General features: G+C 44.1%; 1 protein-coding gene across 1 annotated transcript; it reads left to right on the top strand.

Moving 5' to 3' along the window:
- Positions 1–1,450: 1,450 nt before the first annotated feature.
- On the top strand, positions 1,451–16,528 carry MRPL15 (mitochondrial ribosomal protein L15). Its single transcript, XM_045003078.1, has 5 exons — positions 1,451–1,662; positions 5,082–5,239; positions 12,017–12,182; positions 12,580–12,703; positions 15,986–16,528. Exons 1-5 carry the CDS (start codon positions 1,546–1,548, stop codon positions 16,321–16,323), a joined length of 903 nt encoding a protein of 300 aa, XP_044859013.1. The 5' UTR covers positions 1,451–1,545; the 3' UTR covers positions 16,324–16,528.
- The last annotated feature ends 2,279 nt before the right edge of the window (positions 16,529–18,807 follow it).

Raw genomic sequence — 18,807 nt, 5'->3', positions numbered from 1 at the left:
TCTGACCTGAACCCACTTCCTGCCCCCGACTGCCCCCATCAGAATCCCCGACCCATCCTGCTCCTTGTCCCTTAACCACCCCCCCCGAGACCTCCCCAACCACCACCCCAGGACCCCGCACCACTCCCCTCCTGCTCCCTGTCCCCTGACTGCCCCGACCCCTATCCACTCCCCCGCCGAGTCCTGACAGAGCCCTGAAATGCCCATGATCCAACCCCCGTTCCCTGACCCCTGACTGCCCCTGGAACCTCTGCCCCATCCAACTCCCCCTGCTCCCTGTCCCCTGACTGTTCCCGAGACTCCCTGCCCCTTATCCAACCCCCTGGCCCCTTACCATGTTGCTTACCCCCACTGCCCCCCTCTCCCGGAGCCTCAGCAAGCCACATCCAGGAGCGGCCCTGGACAGTGCTGCAGCGGCATGGCTCTGGCGGGACCTGAGCTCCTGCCACTCGACCTGCCGGAGCATGCAGCTCTGAGCAGGAGCAGCCCAGGTCCCACCGGAGCCACGCCGCTGCAGCGCTGTCCAGGGCCACTCCTGGACGTGGCACGCTAAAGCGACAGGGGATGGGGGAAGGCGGAGGCAGGGGCGAGCCTCATTCTCCTGGGGCCAATTGCCTCATTCTCGTGGGAGCCTCATTCTCGTGCGCCCCCCCCCCCCCGCGGGCATCCCTGGCACCCGCATGCATCCACTGCAGCCTGCAGGAGCCCCCAGTGGGGCCCTGGGCCGCAGCCTAGGCAGGAGGGGCGGGGGTGCAGCTGCTCCCCGGTAGCAGTGCTGCCACCTATGCAAGGCTGCTGCCCCTGTGTCCCGTGCTGGCTTCCCCGCTTACCACAGTCGGGCTCTGTGGCCCCTGGGCATGTGTGGCTCCTCCCTGCTGTAGCGGCCCAAGCCTGGCAAAGCCAGTGAGTGGACTCAGGGCAAGGGCCGCCAGGGTGGGGAGGGCTCGTGGGGGGGCTGTGCACACTCCAAGGAAGTTCACATGGCGGGGGAGGCGGGCTCTTGGTCTGGGGAGCAACCCCTGGGCATGACTGGCCCCTGGGGCCTATAAAGGCTCATTGGGATTTGCCCCTCAATGAACCGATGTGAAAGGGGGGGGGGGCGCAAGGTGAAAGTTTTGCCTCGGGCACAAAATATCCTTGCACCAGCCCTGCCCGCCCCCAGGAGTTTACAATCCAAGTATAAGACAAGAGACACCACACGGGTACAGACAGAGGGGGGAGTGCCAGGAAACACGGTCTGCCAGCACGCCAGGCGGCGGGTAAACTCCCGTGTGTTCGCTGTTTTATCCGTAGTATCCCAGGAAAGGGGCACAGACACAACCCACACAACCCAGGGACACGCGCTACGTAACCCGGCCACATTGTCTCACCGCCCCGCCCGCCCGCCGGGCCCCCCCGACACAGCCGCGTCGCGACAGTTGGGAAGGGGGAGGGGGTTCCGGCGGCCGTAAAGCGACGCGCTGCTTAGCCTCGCACGCTGCTGGCTGCTGGCGGCTGCCTTTGCCCTTGCAGGCCGGGGGCGTGCGGCAGCGGCAGCGAGCGGCCATGGCAGCCGCGTCGCGGGGCGGCGGCGGCGGGGGGCCCAAGGCGCTGGAGCTACTCCGGGCCCTGCCCAGGGTCAGCCTGGTTAACCTGAGACCCAACCCCGGCGCCAAGAAATCGGTGAGTGCCGGGCGCAGGGACCCGGAGCGGGCTCGGCCCGGGCCTTGGCTCTCCGATAAGGGGCTGGGCCCGCTCCCCCCAGGTACCCAGGCGGCCTCAGCTGCTCAGCACTGACCCCCGGTTGTTGCAGGATCCGCGCCAGCCTGGGCCAGCTCCTTAGCCCCGAGACCGAGCGTCTCTTGCGTTTGCAGGCTGGTCCCGAAGCCCTTTCGGTGCCGGGGAGCCTTGGCGGTTAAAAACCACGAAGCTGGCTTAGAACATTATGGCTTCTTTTGGCCTTTAGGGTTCGTGCCTTTTTGGGTCCTCTCTCCCCAGCGATGAGACTGTGTATTCGCCCCAGTGAAAGCTGAAATTCTTCTGTATTGGCTTGACTCCAGGATGTAGAATGCGAACAGATAAATGTTTAAGATGCTAAAGACGTCTGCTGGTACAGCTTCACACTCCTGACCAATAGAGTTATGCCAACAGACGTCTGTAATGTAGACGTAACCATCTGTCTCGGTTTGAGAAAATTGTCCACTTGAAACTGCATCACCAGTGGAAACTTTAATGTAGATATTTTCCTCGACTGCAGTATGCCCACATCAGAGGGTTTGGATTGATTGAACTACCTCAATGTAGTTGCATTGGTGCAGCCTTTTGAAACCTTTCCTAATGAGGATGGGCACAAAAGCCTCAATCCTGAAATTGGATCTTTGTGGGTGAACCCCTTTAACTTTTATGGGGTTGCACCTGGGGATCCATTTGTTTGGATCCAATTGCAGGATTTGAGACGAGCGCTTTAAAATAAAATTTATAATAAGAGCTGCACTATTAACTTGACTGTTCCCTCTTGTCTCCCCACCTGTTCTGTTAGTGCCCCTTAATTGTGTGTATAGGGGGGATGGCTTACAAGAAGCTAAAGTAGGAAGTGTAAAATGTTGGTAGTTCATGTCTTTGAAAATGTCAGATTCACAGTTCTCAAATGGTTAGGGATTGAGTCATATGAAACAGATCTAAAGCCCCAACCCCGCAGAATGTTCTGTGCAGGAGTCCAATTATGCAGAGTAGCTGATTTTTACAGTACCTAATGTTATGCCATCTAAACTTATTGAATAAAATTAATGTGAAAATACCAACTGCATCATTTAATGGTATCTTATTTAAATTGCTACTATCCTGACTACTATTCACATTATTAATACATTAAAATAGCCTGAATTAACTAATAGACACCACATAAAAATAGCCAAATGTTAAAATAAAGGGGTTTTATGTGGTTCCCCGTGTAACAGATGCAAACTGAGAACACAATGAAAGGTAGTAAGAGAATGTGAAATACCAATACCTATGGTAAATGAGCTTCTATTTTATAAATAGCATTTCTGGTGTAAATAACTCCAATATTAATAAACAATGAACAGCAAGTCAGCGACACAAGGGAAAATAAGGTTTAAAATGAGTGACATTCCTTATGATGTGCAGTTAATGAGATTATTCTGTGAAGTATAGGGTAATTATTCTTTTACACTATATATTAAAAACCTTGCTTTTAAAATAATCCTACAAAGTCAATCAGGCCATGTCTGTACAACACGTCAGTTCATGGCGAGCTGTGGGGTAAATGTACAGCCCTCCACCCTTCTGTGCACTAACTGTCTTTGTAGAACCTGCTGCTGCACACTAAAAGTTCCTTCACCCAAACAGCAGTGAAAACTACAAACTCTTGAACCAGTCTGATTCCATCCAGTCACATTCATGCTAATACATATATACAAAATGATTTTCTTCTCTTTAACCTCTTATTTTATTGTGAGATGGAATCTCCTCTTGCTCAACTTCCAAATAGAATTATCCTCACTCTGGCTTGGTCTACAGTACAGAGTTAGGGGCAGGATGAAATTGACAAGAAAACCAGCTCCCCAGCTGGGCTGCTGCTGGATCTCCACTCCAAGTTAGGCTGTCCCTTGGGTTCCCTGCTGCACCCTCGGGGTCCTGGCTCCCCACTCTCCTTCGGGAGAATGGTAGCCAACCAGACTCCGGGCGTGGATCACCCTGCTGGAAGCAAGAAGTCCTGGGTGGTTGTCCCCTTCCTTCCCAAGGGGGAGCTGTGCAAAGCTGAGAGCCCCGGCCCACACTGTCCCTCTTCAGTTGGTGGAAATGGTCTTGGTGAGGACATGCACCACTGACAGAAGGAGGGTAGTGTGGACATCAGCAATTGCAGTAATTACTGTGGTGGCTTCAAGTTGACCTAACATAGGTCAATTTAAGATTGTAGTGTAGACATGCCCTAAGTGGGTGGGAAATCTCAGTAGCTTATCATTCAGGAGAAAGTATCTAACGCTCAGACCTACAATAATACCTAATCTTTTTTTATATAACACTTTTCATTTGTTGATTTCAAAATGCTTTGCAATCTTTTGAATGTATTTATCCTCATAATACCTCTGAGAGATAGGGAAGTACTATTATCCTCATTTTACAGAGAGGGAAACTGAGACACAGAAAGGCTAAGTGATTTTCCTAAGGTCACACAGGAAGTCTGTGGTGGAGCAAGGAATTGAAGTTGGGTCTCCCAAGTCCTAGACTAGTGCCATAACCACTTAACCATCCTTGCTTGCTAACAAAATGTTAAAGGTGAGAGGAAAATATAGTACTATATGGCTACACTACAGAACTTACAGCGCTGCTAGTGCAGATGCTCTAAGCTGATGGGTGAGAGGTCTTCCGTCAACTTAATTACTTCAGCTCTCCCACATACATAGCACTAGCCACACTGGCACTTTGGCTGGTGTAACTTACGTTGCTTGTGGGGTGTATGTGTGGCTTACTTACACCCCTGGGTGACATAGCTTATACCAGGGGTCAGCAACCTTTCAGAAGTGGTGTGCCGAGTCTTCATTTATTCACTCTAATTTAAGGTTTCACGTGCCAGTAATACGTTTTAATGTTTTTAGAAGATCTTTTTTTCTAAGTCTATAATATATAACTAAACTATTGTTGTATGTAAAGTAAATAAGGTTTTTTAAATGTTTAAGAAGCTTCATTTCAAATTAAATTAAAATGCAGAGCCCCTCAGACCAGTGGCCAGGACCCAGGCAGTGTGAGTGCCACTGAAAATCAGCTTGTGTGCTGCCTTCGGCACCTGTGCCATAGGTTGCCTACCCCTGACTTATACCAATGTAAGCTGCAGTGTTTACATATTCTTACTCTCGCTTTGCACATATCCATGTAGACTTTCAAACCATTTGATTAACTATCTAGAATCACATTTTGTTTAATATTCTCTCCTTTAGTTAGAGAAGTAGAAATGCTTAACTTTTCTCACCAGTCTCATCCAGTTCATTGGAGAACAGTCTTATATTTCCTCAGAATGTACATTGCCAGAGCTTATGTATCCATAGTGTAATTAACTGAATTTATGAATTATTGCTTTCAAGGAAAAAAGACGTGGCCGTGGAAGACATGGAGGAAAGAAAAGTGGTCGAGGTCATAAAGGACAAAGACAAAGAGGAAATCGCCCCCGATTGGGCTTTGAGGGTGGCCAGACGCCATTTTACTTGATTATTCCAAAATATGGGTATAATGAAGGACACAGGTAAGTTTGCTTTCTAGATTTATTTCAAGTGGAATGTCATTTGCTTTTACCTTTCTTCTGAAGTGGCAGTCAAAATCTAATTTTGTGGACGCAGCCTGAACATATGAGACAGTCTCCCCTTTCAGTTAGTCATCTGTTTTCCCCCAAATTTCCCCACCCTCCTCTTCCCCTTGTCACTTTCTGTAACTTTCAATCCATTAGTCTCCCTCACTTCTCTGTCACCTGAACCACTCTTCCCTTCATTTTCTACTCTCCATATTGATGACTCCCTGGTTACAGCCTTCTACCCTCTTTTCCACACTTGACTGCTTTGTCTGTTTCTATCTTTCATCTGTATCTCATAGACTCATAGACTTTAAGGTCAGAAGGGACCATTATGATCATCTAATCTAACCTCCTGCACAACGCAGGCCACAGAATCTCACCCTGCCCCATCACTCCTCCTGCTCAGCTCTTGCTCTCTCTCCACCTTTATTATCTCCATTTGTGCACTCACTTGCCTTAATCTGAAGCCTATTGAAAGACTCCCAGGGACCCTCATGGGATTTGGATCAACCCCATTGGGTTCAACATCTCTACAAGATCACCTGCTCTTCCTTCAGCTCTTGGCCAACCAATCCTACTTACTCACTTCCACACCTCTAATCATGGTAACTTTTTTCCATTTTTGATGATAAACTCAAAGGGGTATAGTGGCTCCAGGGACCTTGAGAGATCATCTAGTCAAGCCCTGTGCTGAGGCAGGATCAAATATATCTAGACCATACTTGACAGGTGTTTGTCCAGTCTGTTCTTAAAAACCTCCAGTGATGGTGATTCTACAACTTCCCTAGGAACCCTGTTTCAGTGCTTAACTATCCTTACAGTTGGAAAAGCTTTTATGAGTAGCTAACCTAAATCTCCCTTGCTACAGATTAAGCCCGTTACTTCTTGTCGTACTATCAGTAGACATGGAGGACAATTGAGTATCATCCTCTTTATAACAGCCCTTAATGTATTTGAGAGCTGTTATCTGGTACCCCCTCGTTCTTCTATTCTCAGGACTAAACATGCCAAAGTGTTGGCTTTTTAAAAAAAACTTTTCCCCATAGATTCAGGTTGTCTAAATCTTTTTTTCATTTTTATAGCTCTCCTCTGGGCTCTGTCCAGTTTGTTCACATCTTTCTTGAAGTGTGGCATCCAAAACTACCCACGTTACTGCAGGTGAGGCCACATCAGAGCCAAGTAGAACAGAACAATTACCTCATGTATCTTACATAGTACACTCCCATTAATGCACCCCAGAGCGCTATTAAGCTTTTTCGCAACTGCATCTCATTGTTGGCTCATATTCAATTTGTGATTCACTCTAGCCCCCAGAACCTTTTCAGCAGTACTTCCATCTAGCTGGTTCTTCCCCATTTTGCAGTTAATGCATTTGTTTTTTAGTTCTGAAATACAGAACTTTGGACTTGTCTTTATTGAATTTCATTTTGTTGCTTTCAGACCAATTCTCCAACTTAACAAGGTCCTTTTGAATTCTAGTCCTGTCCTCCAGAGTGCTTGCAACCACTCCCAGCTTTGTGTCATCTGAAAATTTTATAAACATACTCCCCACTCCATTGTCCAAGTCATTAATTAAAATATCAAACAATACTGCACCCAGGATAGACCCTGTGAGACCCACTAGATCCACACTGCCACTTCCCCCAGTTTCACAGTGAACTATTGATAACTACTCTTTGAGTACAGTCTTTGAACCAGTTATGCACCCACCTTATTGTAACTCAATCTACACCACATTTCCTTAATTTGCTTATGTCATGTGAGACTGTGTCAAAAGCTTTACTGAAATCTAGATAAATCACATCTGTAGCTTCCTCCCTATGTAATAGGCTAGTAACCCTCTCAAAGAAGGAAATTTGGTTGGTTTGGCATGGTTTGTTCTTAAAAGATCCCTGATGGCTATTTATTTATAACCCTGCTATCCTATAGGTACCTACACATTGTTTAATAATTGATTCCAGTATCTTTCCAGGCATCAAAGAGGCTGACTGATCTATAATTCCCCAGCTCCTCTTTTTTTTTTTTTTTTTAAATTCCTCTCCTTTTTTTTAAGATACGTACTATGTTTGCCCTTTTCCAGCCCTTGGGGACCTCATGAGTTCTCAAAGATAATTGGTAATGGTTCTGAGGTTCCTTCAGTTAGTTCCTTAAGTACCGAGGATGAATTTCATCAGTCTCTGCTGACTTGAATACATCTACTTTACCTAAATATTCTTTAACCTGTTCTTTATCTACTTTAGCTTGTCCTCCTTCCCCCCCCCTTGTTAATATTGTGTTGAGTATCTGATCACCATTGACCTTTTCAGTGAAGATTGAAGCGAAATAGTCATTAAACTCCTCAGCCTTCTTGATGTCCTCTGTTGTTAGCTCTCCTTGCCTGTTAAGTAGTGGACCTACTGGTTCCTTTCTGTTTGTCTTGCTCCTAATGAATTGATACAACTTTTTATTGCCTTTTATGTCCTTGGCTTGGGGTAACTCATTTTGTGTCTTGGGCTATGTCTACACTAGCAGTTTTGTCAATAAAACTTCTGTCGGTCAGTAGTGTGAAAAAACACCCCCTGACCAACGTAAGTTTAATTAACAAAAGCACTAGTGTGGACAGCGCTATGCCAGCGAGAGAGACTCTCCTGCTGACAAAGGCCTTGGCTACACTTACGAGTTACAGCGCAGTAAAGCAGCCCCGGGCACCCTAGTTCACTCCTCGTCCATACTGGCAAGGCACGTAGAGCACTCTGACTCCACAGCTACAGTGCTGCTGGTACTCCACCTCGGCAAGTGGAATAACGTTTGCTGTGCCCTGCTGGAGCGCCGCGGTGCCAGTGTGAACAAGGTATTGCGTTACTGCGCTGTGATCAGCCTCCGGAAACGTCCCATAATCCCCTTAAATCAAGTGGCCACTCTTGTCATTGTTGTGAAATCGGCTGCAGGAATGCGGAAATGCCCTTTCAAAGCTCCCTTTCGGAGAAGCCAGAGCTGCTTCATCTCCGAAAAAAGCAAACATTTACTGTTTGCCTTGAGTGAGTGAGAGAGAGAGGCAGGTGGGGAGGGAGAGGGGGGTCTGAACATACAAGACAGCATGCTGACACACTCTCAGCACCCCAAAAACCCACTCTCTCTCCCCCCACATACACACAACACACTCCCTGTCACACTCCACACACACCCCCATTTAAAAAGCATGTTGCAGTCACTTGCATTGTGGGATAGCTGATCATAATGCACCGCTCCCAATGATACTGCAAGCGCTGCAAATGTGGCCATGCCAGTGCGCTTGAAGCTGTCGGTGTTGACAGACTGCAACTCTTTCCCTACTGCGCTCTACGAAGGGGGGTTTAACTCTCAGCGCTCTACATCTGCAAGTATAGCCATGCCCATAGCTACCACTGTTCGTAGGGGGGTGGTTTAATTGTGGGGGAGGGATATCTCAGTGGTTTGAGCATTGGCCTGCTAAACCCAGGGTCGTAAGTACAATCCTTGAGGGGGCCATTTAGGGATCTGGGGTGAAAATCTGTCAGGGACAACACTTGGTCCTGCTGTGAAGGCAGGGGACTGGGCTGAATAACCTTTTATGAGATAGAGCTTTCCTGTCAGGTATCTCCTGTTGACAGAGTGGCTTCATGGGAAACCTTGCAGCAGCATAGCTACAGCTGTGCCGCTGTAAGGTCTGTAGTGTAGACATAGCCTTAGCCTTTCTAATTTTGTCCATTCACATTTGCACTATTCTTTTTTACTCATCCTTAGCAATGTTCAGAACCATTGTCCTTGTTGACTTCTGCACCCTTCTGACTGCCCATAGTCTTGCTAACTTCCTTAACAGCAAAATTCACTGGATTCAGCTGAAGTGTTCTGCTCCATACTTTTTTCATTTTATCTTGCACCCTGTGCTCTGCCTATGCATCCTGCTTTGCTTCCTCCTCCCATTGGAATTTGTGTGCCTTTTCCATAACTGTCCTTGCTTTTGGAACACCCTTCCTCTTCCAGTGGGGCAATTGTCCTCAAACTCTACAGATACTTTTTCATAATCCACATCTGTCAGTCATTGATCTGCACATCACTGCTATCTGTTTAGCTCCAGTTAAAAATAAATCAGAACTTACAGGTTTCATGCACAATATGAAAACCATGTTTCTCCTTGTCTGTCTTCATTTCTTGTGTAATTTAGTGTGCACGCTGTTTGAGTCCGTGACTTTCTTTTAATTCTGTAAAAGGTAATGCAAATTTATGGCTCTAATATTCGTAACAGTGGCAAACATATACCACAGTTTTAGCCATTAAGGGCCATGTGATATATTGCATGTGTTTAACTCGTTCACCCTTGAGCTGTTTCTAATCTATGCTTGTGTATAAAGTCTTACTAAATATGTAGTTTGGTGGTTTTTTTGTTTTTTTTTTTAATACTGATTTTGGTGAATATTCATGTATATGTTTCTGTTCTGTGGAATGAAGTGTAGGTAGCAGACTTGTTTTCATTACTAAAGGTTTTCTGTGTATATGCCTAATAACTAAGTGAATTTAATATGTGGTTAGTAGTGACATTTGATTAGCATTAGGAAAACTTTTTTTAAGCAAGTTGCTTTCTTAATTTTTATTTCCAAATAGTCATCTCCCCCACCTTAACTTACCTTACCATGAAAGTGGATGAGCAGCACTTTCCACAGGTGTTAGACAGGGACTTCCTGAATCAGCAATCCAAAACAGGGAATGCTGAAGAACATCTGAAAACTAGGAGTTTCTCATTAATGTTAAATGTATCTAGTAAACTGCCTTTTTAATGAAAAATGATCCAGTCTTCTACAGTGACAGAAGTTTCACAGTAACTTGTGTTGTACAGTAAAACAATAGCAAAGTAAATTAGCAATGTGGTAAAAGAGCCTGTTGTAACTCTACAACTGTTCCAAGAAACGCATCCTGTACTTAGAAATATAAATTTTGCCAGAATATAGGTAAATGGCCTCTTTGTAGCTGTGGTTAAAATACATTTACCTCACCTGTGAATATACTCTAACCAAAAGGTATTTTGGAATCTTGTGTAAATGTTGATATTTGCCTAAATCCAAGCCCAACCTCTTGGAAAATGTCTGTCCAGTTTATTCTCACATGTTAACAAAGGCCAAACACAGTTAAGTGTTTGTATGTGTTTATGGGAGATATACTTACTGTGCATATGTAATCAAACAAAATTTCCATCCCATATTTACAGTATTCTTCCTATTCTTAATCTCTGTTTTGGTCCCCGTGTATAAAAACGAGTGAAAATACTTCCAGGGCTTGAAAAATGTATGCCGGTTAGCGGAAGTCACAGCCTACTAGCCATAGAGAAAAATATTTGTGCCACTAAAAGAGTTGTATATTATAAATACTTTGCTTCATTTAATTGTAATACTCAGCTTTCTATTTCATTTGGTTGTTAGAAATATAACTTTCTACTATGACTGATCAAATAGCCAAATATATTATTTAATGAATTTCACAGGTATTTAAATACATCCATTCCAGTATCTGACTAATAATACAACTCACTGGATAACAGAGACAAGGATTTGAATAACGTATTTGAAAACTTGATTTTCACCTGTGATTCAGCCAGCCTGCTTATACTTTTCCCCTTTTTAGCCCCATTCCTTTTTTTAAGCTGATGGCTCTTGGCTGCAATCTTCCTGCTCCCCTTGAGTGCGTGGAGGGTAGACTTGGCAAGCTGGTCAGTTGATTAGTTATATAATGTCAGTGGTCTGATTAACTGACTACCTATTATTTGACTTGCCAAATATTCCAGCAAGAATGCCCTGATATAGTGGCTGGCCTACTTCTTTGTGTCATGGTGCTATTCTTCAACTTTTTTGAATTTCATTACATTGTGCTTCACATTTTTATGAATAAAAATAACTGAGTTAAGTAAGTTAGGGTTTTTTTGGGGGGGGGGTAATTAGGTATATGTATTTATCTAAGGCTAAGCTTATTGGAGACCACAAAGTCTTACTCCTTTGTTACTGTTGTTACGGTAAATTAGTGCTTTAAAATATTTGACCTTTTTAAAATATATATTATTTGACTAATCAAATGCCCAACCATATGGGGGAGTGGATATTTACTCGGTATTTCCTTACCTTGCAGGGTGATATGAGAGAGAAATCATTAATATTTGTGAGGTGCTTGCTTACAATAAGCACAATAGAAAAGCAATTAAATAAAATTGTCAACTAGACATAAGGTGAGGAAGAGCTCACATTGGAGTAGAATACTGAGGATTCTTTGCATATGCTTGTATGTCATTGAGTCAGATTCTCATGTGTCAACAAGGCTGCTGAGTTAAACTCATAGGAGAAGTTGTTGTCTAAAATCTTCTTAACTTGCCAAAGAGCATTCAAACTTTCTGATTTCCTCTTCAGAATAACACTTAGCCTCTCCCTCTAGAACCCAGACAGTCTGGGCGAATTAAGCTGACCAGCTGCTGGGGATGTTACTTTGATGTGAATTGAACCCAGTGATAGCCAGTTATAGTGTTGGTTTCCTATTTTATAAAAGGGGAATAAAATGTACTTATGGATGGGCCTATTCTTAAACAAAATTACTTGGAACATTTAGGAAAGGATGGAAAACAGAAAAAAGTATTGTATCGTTCATTTGTCTCTTAACCCACTAAACCTGGAAGCTTGTTTCACTCTGACTATACTTAATTTCAGGTTCATATTTTGAAATCCTAAACTTCTTTGCTCTTCTTTGCCTTTTCTCCAGCCGCAGGCGTCAGTATCATCCCCTCAGTCTTCAAAAGCTGCAATACCTTATTGACTTGGGGAGAGTGGATCCCACTCAACCGATCGATTTAACCCAGCTCACCAATGCCAGAGGTGTTACAATACAGCCACTCAAAAGGGATTATGGTGTCCAACTAGTGGACGAGGTATGTCTGAAATACATTATTAGTCTACCGGTAGTGTAAAGCCTCCATTTTTTGTTTGGTTTCCCCTCCCTCCCTCTCTCCTGGAAGCATGACTACTTTTCTAAGCCGCAGTTTTATGTATCCAAATAGAAGACTAATTAAATTTGTCATGCTAAATCCACTAGAGGGCACTATATATTCATGAAAAGGTGGACAGTGTGTTATGATTTGCAAGCTGTTGTTTTTTCATTTTGGAATAGTAGTTAAAATTGTTAAATCATGTAATAGAATATTGTAGAATTGTTACCCAGCTTAGTTTTTGTATTTCACATTTGATACTCTGTAGAGATGGATAAATATAGCTAACAAAATATTCAATTTATGTTTAACTAATCTAAGCACATGCTGTAACTTGCAGGGTGCCGATATCTTTTCAGCAAAAGTAAATATTGAAGTACAGATGGCATCTGAGCTAGCCATTGCTGCAATTGAAAAAAATGGTGGTGTTATTACAACAGGCTTCTATGATCCACGGAGTTTGGGTAAGAATTTCCCCTCATCTCCCCACTTCTTTTCTTTGGTGGAATGGAGTTGGTTTTTTAAAATCTAAATCCTAAATGTAGACAGCACTGGAAAGAGTCAATCATTCGTTCTTTTTGAAGATCCAGTAGGAGCTCTGTTAAATCAATGCAGCCTAATAGAGATCTGCTAGACAATTATCCTCCCTCAAAAGCAGTACTTGCTCAGTTTTCCATTATTTACTGTTTGCTTATCAGCCCTACCCAGTTAGTGATGCTATATAAATTATTCTGTTTAGGGAAAAAACTACATTTAAGGTGTTTGCAGATTTGGAGTGCAAGGTTGCTTTTAGGTGGGGGTCGGGAGGAACATGTTAAACTAGCTGAGTTCTGCAGGTTTGTTTATTTTTACAATTGTATCTGATGAACATTATGTCCATTATTAGATGTAGGGAAAATATTGACAGTGAAAGTTGAAGTGCTTGAACGCTTTTTTTAAACATTCATAACAATGCAAAAAATAACTGAGTTAAGTAACTTGGGGGTTTTTTTTTTGGTTTTTTTTTGTACTTAGGCATATGTATTTATCTAAGGCTAAGCTTATTGGAGACCACAAAGTCTTGCTCCTTTGTTACTGTTGTTATGGTAAATTAGTGCTTTAAAGTATTTGACCATATTCCTGGCACTCCTCTTCTAGGAAAACAGTCCATGGGGCAGAGGCGGGCAAAAGAGCCAATTTAAAGCAAAATACAGATTTGAAATATATTTTTTTAAATCGTGGAAGTGATTTGTTTTGGTTTTTTTTGAAATAGCTATTTTGTTTAAAGGCGATTCCATGCTCCTCAAATTTTGTTTTCCTAATAAAATGGCTATCACTTTTTTTACAAAGTTTCATTGAAGAGTGTGGTTTCTGCTTGGCTTGAGTCTGTATCTTGCCCAACATTCACATGTACAATCTGCCGTATTAATGGTGGTTGCATGCATGAACTGGAGGCCAAACATGATCCTTATTAGGGCAGTACATTTGAGAGAGTTCTCCATGAGCTGAAAATAAACAGCTCCGATATATGAAGTGGTGTTGTAGCTGTGTCGGTCCCAGGATATTAGAAAGACAAGGTGGGGAGGTAATGTCTTTTATTGTACCAACTTCTGTTGATCATCCACCATGTCTCTCTAGCCCTGATATAACAGTCCTAACCTACAAGCAAGGCCTTTAAGTACATGGTAATCTTACAGTTTACATTACTGTACCATATCTTTCTTTCCAAAGCAGGCGTGCTATACAGTAACTCCTCACTTAAAGTCGTCCCAGTTAACGTTGTTCCATTGTTACGTTGCTGATCAATTAGGGAACATGCTCGTTTAAAGTTGTGCAGCGCTCCCTGCTAACATCGTTTGGCAGCCGCCTACTTTGTCCACTGCTTGCAGGAAGAGCAGCCTGCAAGGAAGAGCTAGCTGGTGGGGGCTTGGAACCAGGGTGGACCGGCAGCCCCCCATCAGCCAGGGCCGCCCAGAGGATTCCGGGGGCCCGGGGTCTTTGGCGGCGGGGGGGGCCCTTCTGTTCCGGGACCCGCCGCCGAAGTGCCCCGAAGACCCGCGGCGGGAGCCCCCCGCCACCGAATTACCGCCGAAGCGGGACCCGCCGCTGAAGTGCAGCCCGGTCTTCGGCGGTAATTCGGCGGGGGGGGGGGTGTCCCCGCCGCGGGTCTTCGGGGCACTTCGGCGGCGGGTCCCGGAACGGAAGGGGCCCCCCGCTGCCGAAGACCGGCGGCGGGTCCCGCTTCCCCTCAGCCCCAGCCTCTTACCCCCGGCTCCCTCCTCACCCTGAGTCTCAGCACCTCGCCGGAACAGCCGCAGCGTGTGGCCGGCGGGGCCTGAGCCCCGTCCCGCTCAGAGCCGCGTGGTGAGGGGGCGGGGCTGGGAGCTCCATGCCGAGCGGAGGGAGCTGAGCTCAGCCCGGAGCTCGCAGCCCCGCCCCCTCACCACGCGGCTCTGAGCGGGGTGGGGCTCAGGGGCCCCGGCGGAGACTTGGCGCTTGATGCGCTGAGGCTCCAGGAGAGGGGCGGAGGCGGGAGCCTCCGCTGTTCTCTTGGGAGCCCCTGCGGAGCCCGGGGCAAATTGCCCCCTTTGCCCCCCCCTCTGGGCGGCCCTGCCATCAGCTCCCTGCTCCCCTAAGTTCTGTGTTCTCCACCGCCCTACAGGCTATCAATCAGCAGTTCAGCTGTCTCTCCCCCACTGCCATGTGCTGCTCCTGCCCTCTGCCTTGGAGCTGCTCCCAGTCTCCTGCTTGCTGTACAGGGGTGGTGAAGAGGGAGGCTAACGTCAGGGTGTCCCCCTCCCTCCTGCTCCTGCACCCCACTTACCCCTTCTCCATATAGAGCAGGGAGAGGACACGGATGGAGAGAGACAGAGAGTGCCTGGGGCAGCAGCTGCTGTCTCAACTTCCTGATCCACTTAAAAAGACAGTGCATTTAAGAGTGGGTCAGCTTACTTAAAGGGGCAGTGTGCCCCTCTCTCTCCCTCCCTCCCTCCCACACACAAGGTGTGTGTGTCTGTCTCTGCTATGCTGTCTCCCCTCCCATGTGTTTGTGCTGCCTTGTGTGAGAGGCTACATTAACAACAATGTGTTAACCCTTGAGGATTCAGCCAAGTGCTAGTTCATCATTTAGCAGCCAGGCATTCCCTGGGAAATACCCCACCTTCTTCCACCCTCTAACTTCACCACCTCAACTAAGCTTCACAATCATCATAGCTGTGAACAGTATTAAAATGTATACTGTGTGTATATTTATATAGGTTATTGTCTGATTGAAAAAAAAATTCCCTGGAACCTAACCCCCCCCATTTACATTAATTCTTATGGGGAAATTGGATTCACTTAACATCGTTCCGCTTAAAGTCGCATTTTTTAGGAACATAACTACAACGTTAAGCAAGGAGTTACTGTACATATTTATTTAAAACATTTTTCTTAAAACAGTGGTTATGCAGATGGTTTTAAATCGGGACTATAAGTCAGTTTTTCCTTTTAAACAATATTTTTAACTGATTTCATTTGGTTTATTGCATTTGTATAATTTAATTGATGTCTGGTATCCCAGAACAAGAAAATATGGAGAGATTTGTCTCTAGTTTTCCTCCTTTCCTCTGCATGAGTTTGTGGCAGTTAAATAATCTAGCAAGAGACTTCAGGTATATGGTGTACTTGTCTTTTGAGGAAAGGAGGCATCATCTAATGCTATATTGAACCCTGATTATGAAGTACTATTACCTACTTCTTTCTTTCTCTCCTTTGCTTGCCTGTAGAGATTTTGTGCAAGCCAATACCTTTCTTTCTGCGTGGCCAGCCTATTCCAAAGCGAATGCTTCCACCTGAAGATCTGGTCCGTTACTACACAGATGCCAGGAATCGTGGGTATCTAGCTGATCCATCAAATATTCCAGAAGCCAGGCTTGAACTCGCCAAGAAATATGGTTATGTTTTGCCAGACATAAGTAAAGATGAACTTTTCCAAATGCTAAGAACACGTAAGGACCCTAGACAGATTTTCTTTGGTCTTGCTCCAGGTTGGGTGGTAAACATGAGTGAAAAGAAAATCCTGAAACCAACAGATGAGAGGTTGCTAAGATACTACAGCTCATGAATTCTGAGACAACTGCAGATGTACAGGAAACATCTGGATATGAAATAATGGATTAGAAGTGAGGTTTTTTTTAAAACACATTCTTATTGTACTAGTCAAAACATTAATATACATTTGTGACTGGGTAATGCTACAGGTACATCTCTTTTCTATATTGAGTCATAATACCGTGTAGTGAATAAAGAATAAAATACACATTCTGACACATTTTTTCTCTTGCTGTCATTTACTATTTGTTTCGTTGATTAAAAATATTCTGATGCTGATCTTATTCTAGAGAATGCTAGTCAAAGGAATAGGTTGTAGCAATAATTTTAGCTTTCACTTATTCCTCAATCCCAATTTTTAACCTTGACTTTCAACTAACATTTTAAGGCTTCTAAAAAAAAAGGGGGGGGGGGGGTGTGAAATGCATCTTGCTGTAAAGACATTTCAGAATTCTTAGTGTTTTAATCAGTGTGTTATGCAAAACTGAATCCTTAACACCTTTGTGAGAAAGATCAGTATTATTCCCATTGTACAGCTAGTGTTTCTGAAGCACTGAGAGATTAACTAACTTTCCCAAGGCCATAGTGGTGACTTAATTGGTCAGTGGCAGATATGGGATTAGAACATGAGCAATTGACTATTGATTTAATCAGATGTCTAAAACCAGTTTAGACACACATTTGTGTCTAATCAGGATTTTTGAATTAAACTAAAATACTATGAATAGAAAATCCAGGCACAAGTAAAAATATATACAAAAACCAATATCAGCAAATGTTGCTATAATAGCCATTGACTGTATATCAGATGCATATGTATTAAAATTAGAGTTTAAGGATGGTATAGCAGATGGGACACTGAAGTAGGACTGTATTTCTAGCTCAGCCACAAACATAATATACAACTCGGGGCAAACCAGTTAATCTGCCCTGTGCCGCAATTCCTCATATCTAAAATGGGAATAATTCTTTCTGATTTCCCAAGGGTAGTGTTAGTATAAACACCAGTAATGATTGTGAGATACTTGGATACTAGGGTGATGAGGGCCATCAGGACCTAAAATAGAAGAGCGAGAGATGGTATCAGAAGTTGCAGAAATTCAAGTGTTGAACAGATAGCATGAAATATTTGTCTTCCTACTTTACTCTGAAGTTTCACTATTTTACTAGGTGATTTTACATTCTTCCCCCACACCCTTCCTCCCCAACATGGGGTAGCTGAAAACTATAATTAAAACTGAAGCTAACTAGCTAGTTAAGAAATGGAATTTTCATCCGATGGGGAAACCCATATCTGATCAAGTATCAGAGGGGTAGCCGTGTTAGTCTGGTTCTGTAGAAGCAGCAAAGAATCCTGTGGCACCTTATAGACTAACAGACGTTTTGCAGCATGAGCTTTCGTGGGTGAATACCCACTTCTTCGGATGCAAGTAGTGGAAATTTCCAGGGGCAGGTTTATATATGCAAGCAAGAAGCAAGCTAGAGATATCTCTAGCTTGCTTCTTGCTTGCATATATAAACCTGCCCCTGGAAATTTCCACTACTTGCATCCGAAGAAGTGGGTATTCACCCACGAAAGCTCATGCTGCAAAACGTCTGTTAGTCTATAAGGTGCCACAGGATTCTTTGCTGCTTCTACATATTTGATCACTCTTTCTTGTCCTGAATTGGGACAAAAAGACAAAATATCAAACGATTGTGCTATGAAAATTTTTGATGAACTTTTTTTTGGCCAAGATTAATGTTAAATGACAGAATTGTACAAGTCAGAGTGGGAACAGCATCACAAACCTACGCTTTTATAAATGGAAATCTACAAGGGAATACTATTAGCCCTACTTTGTTTTCCATTACAATAATTTTCCATTAGGAAAGCTGAAAAACTTCAACAAAACCAAAAATTTTCTTGGTGTAGTTGTCAAAAAAAAACAAACAAACCTATTTTCATTTTCCAACAGAAATGTTTGTGTGAAAATCTTTTATCAGCTCTACCTTAAACACTATATACAAATATGAGGTAATATTTCTATCTGGATGCAAAGCACTAGGAATCCAGGACACTGGGCATAATTTCTGAACACACAACATATTCTGAGGACTCCACGCTCCCTACCCTTTGCTCAGGAGAGGTGAGCAAAGTAGTACAGTGAAGCAGTTGGGACCTAAGTTCATCAATAAAGGCTTGATCCAACTTCCACTAAGTTGATGGAAAGATTCTCATCTATTATAATGTAAGTTGGATAATGCCCTAAATAGGGAGAAGCTGTTGGATATCTCTGCAGAGAAGAAAAGGAAACATGCCAGAAAGAAAGTCTGGAAGACCAAGAGACAGGAGTGCTGGAACAATTTTTATAGTGGGGGTATTGAGAGCCATTGAACCAAACTGTAAACCCTGTATATGATGGAAACCACTTCAAACCAGGGGGTGTGGCAGCACCCCTAGTTCCAACACCCTATGCCAAGAGATATATGAACAACATCCCTCTTTCCCAATCTA

The sequence above is a fragment of the Mauremys mutica genome, chromosome 2 (genome assembly GCF_020497125.1).
Source record: "Mauremys mutica isolate MM-2020 ecotype Southern chromosome 2, ASM2049712v1, whole genome shotgun sequence".
In the NCBI taxonomy this organism is placed as follows: Eukaryota; Metazoa; Chordata; order Testudines; family Geoemydidae; genus Mauremys; species Mauremys mutica.
Note: the sequence above shows the minus strand (reverse complement) of the source record. Positions and strands in the feature narration are given on the sequence as shown.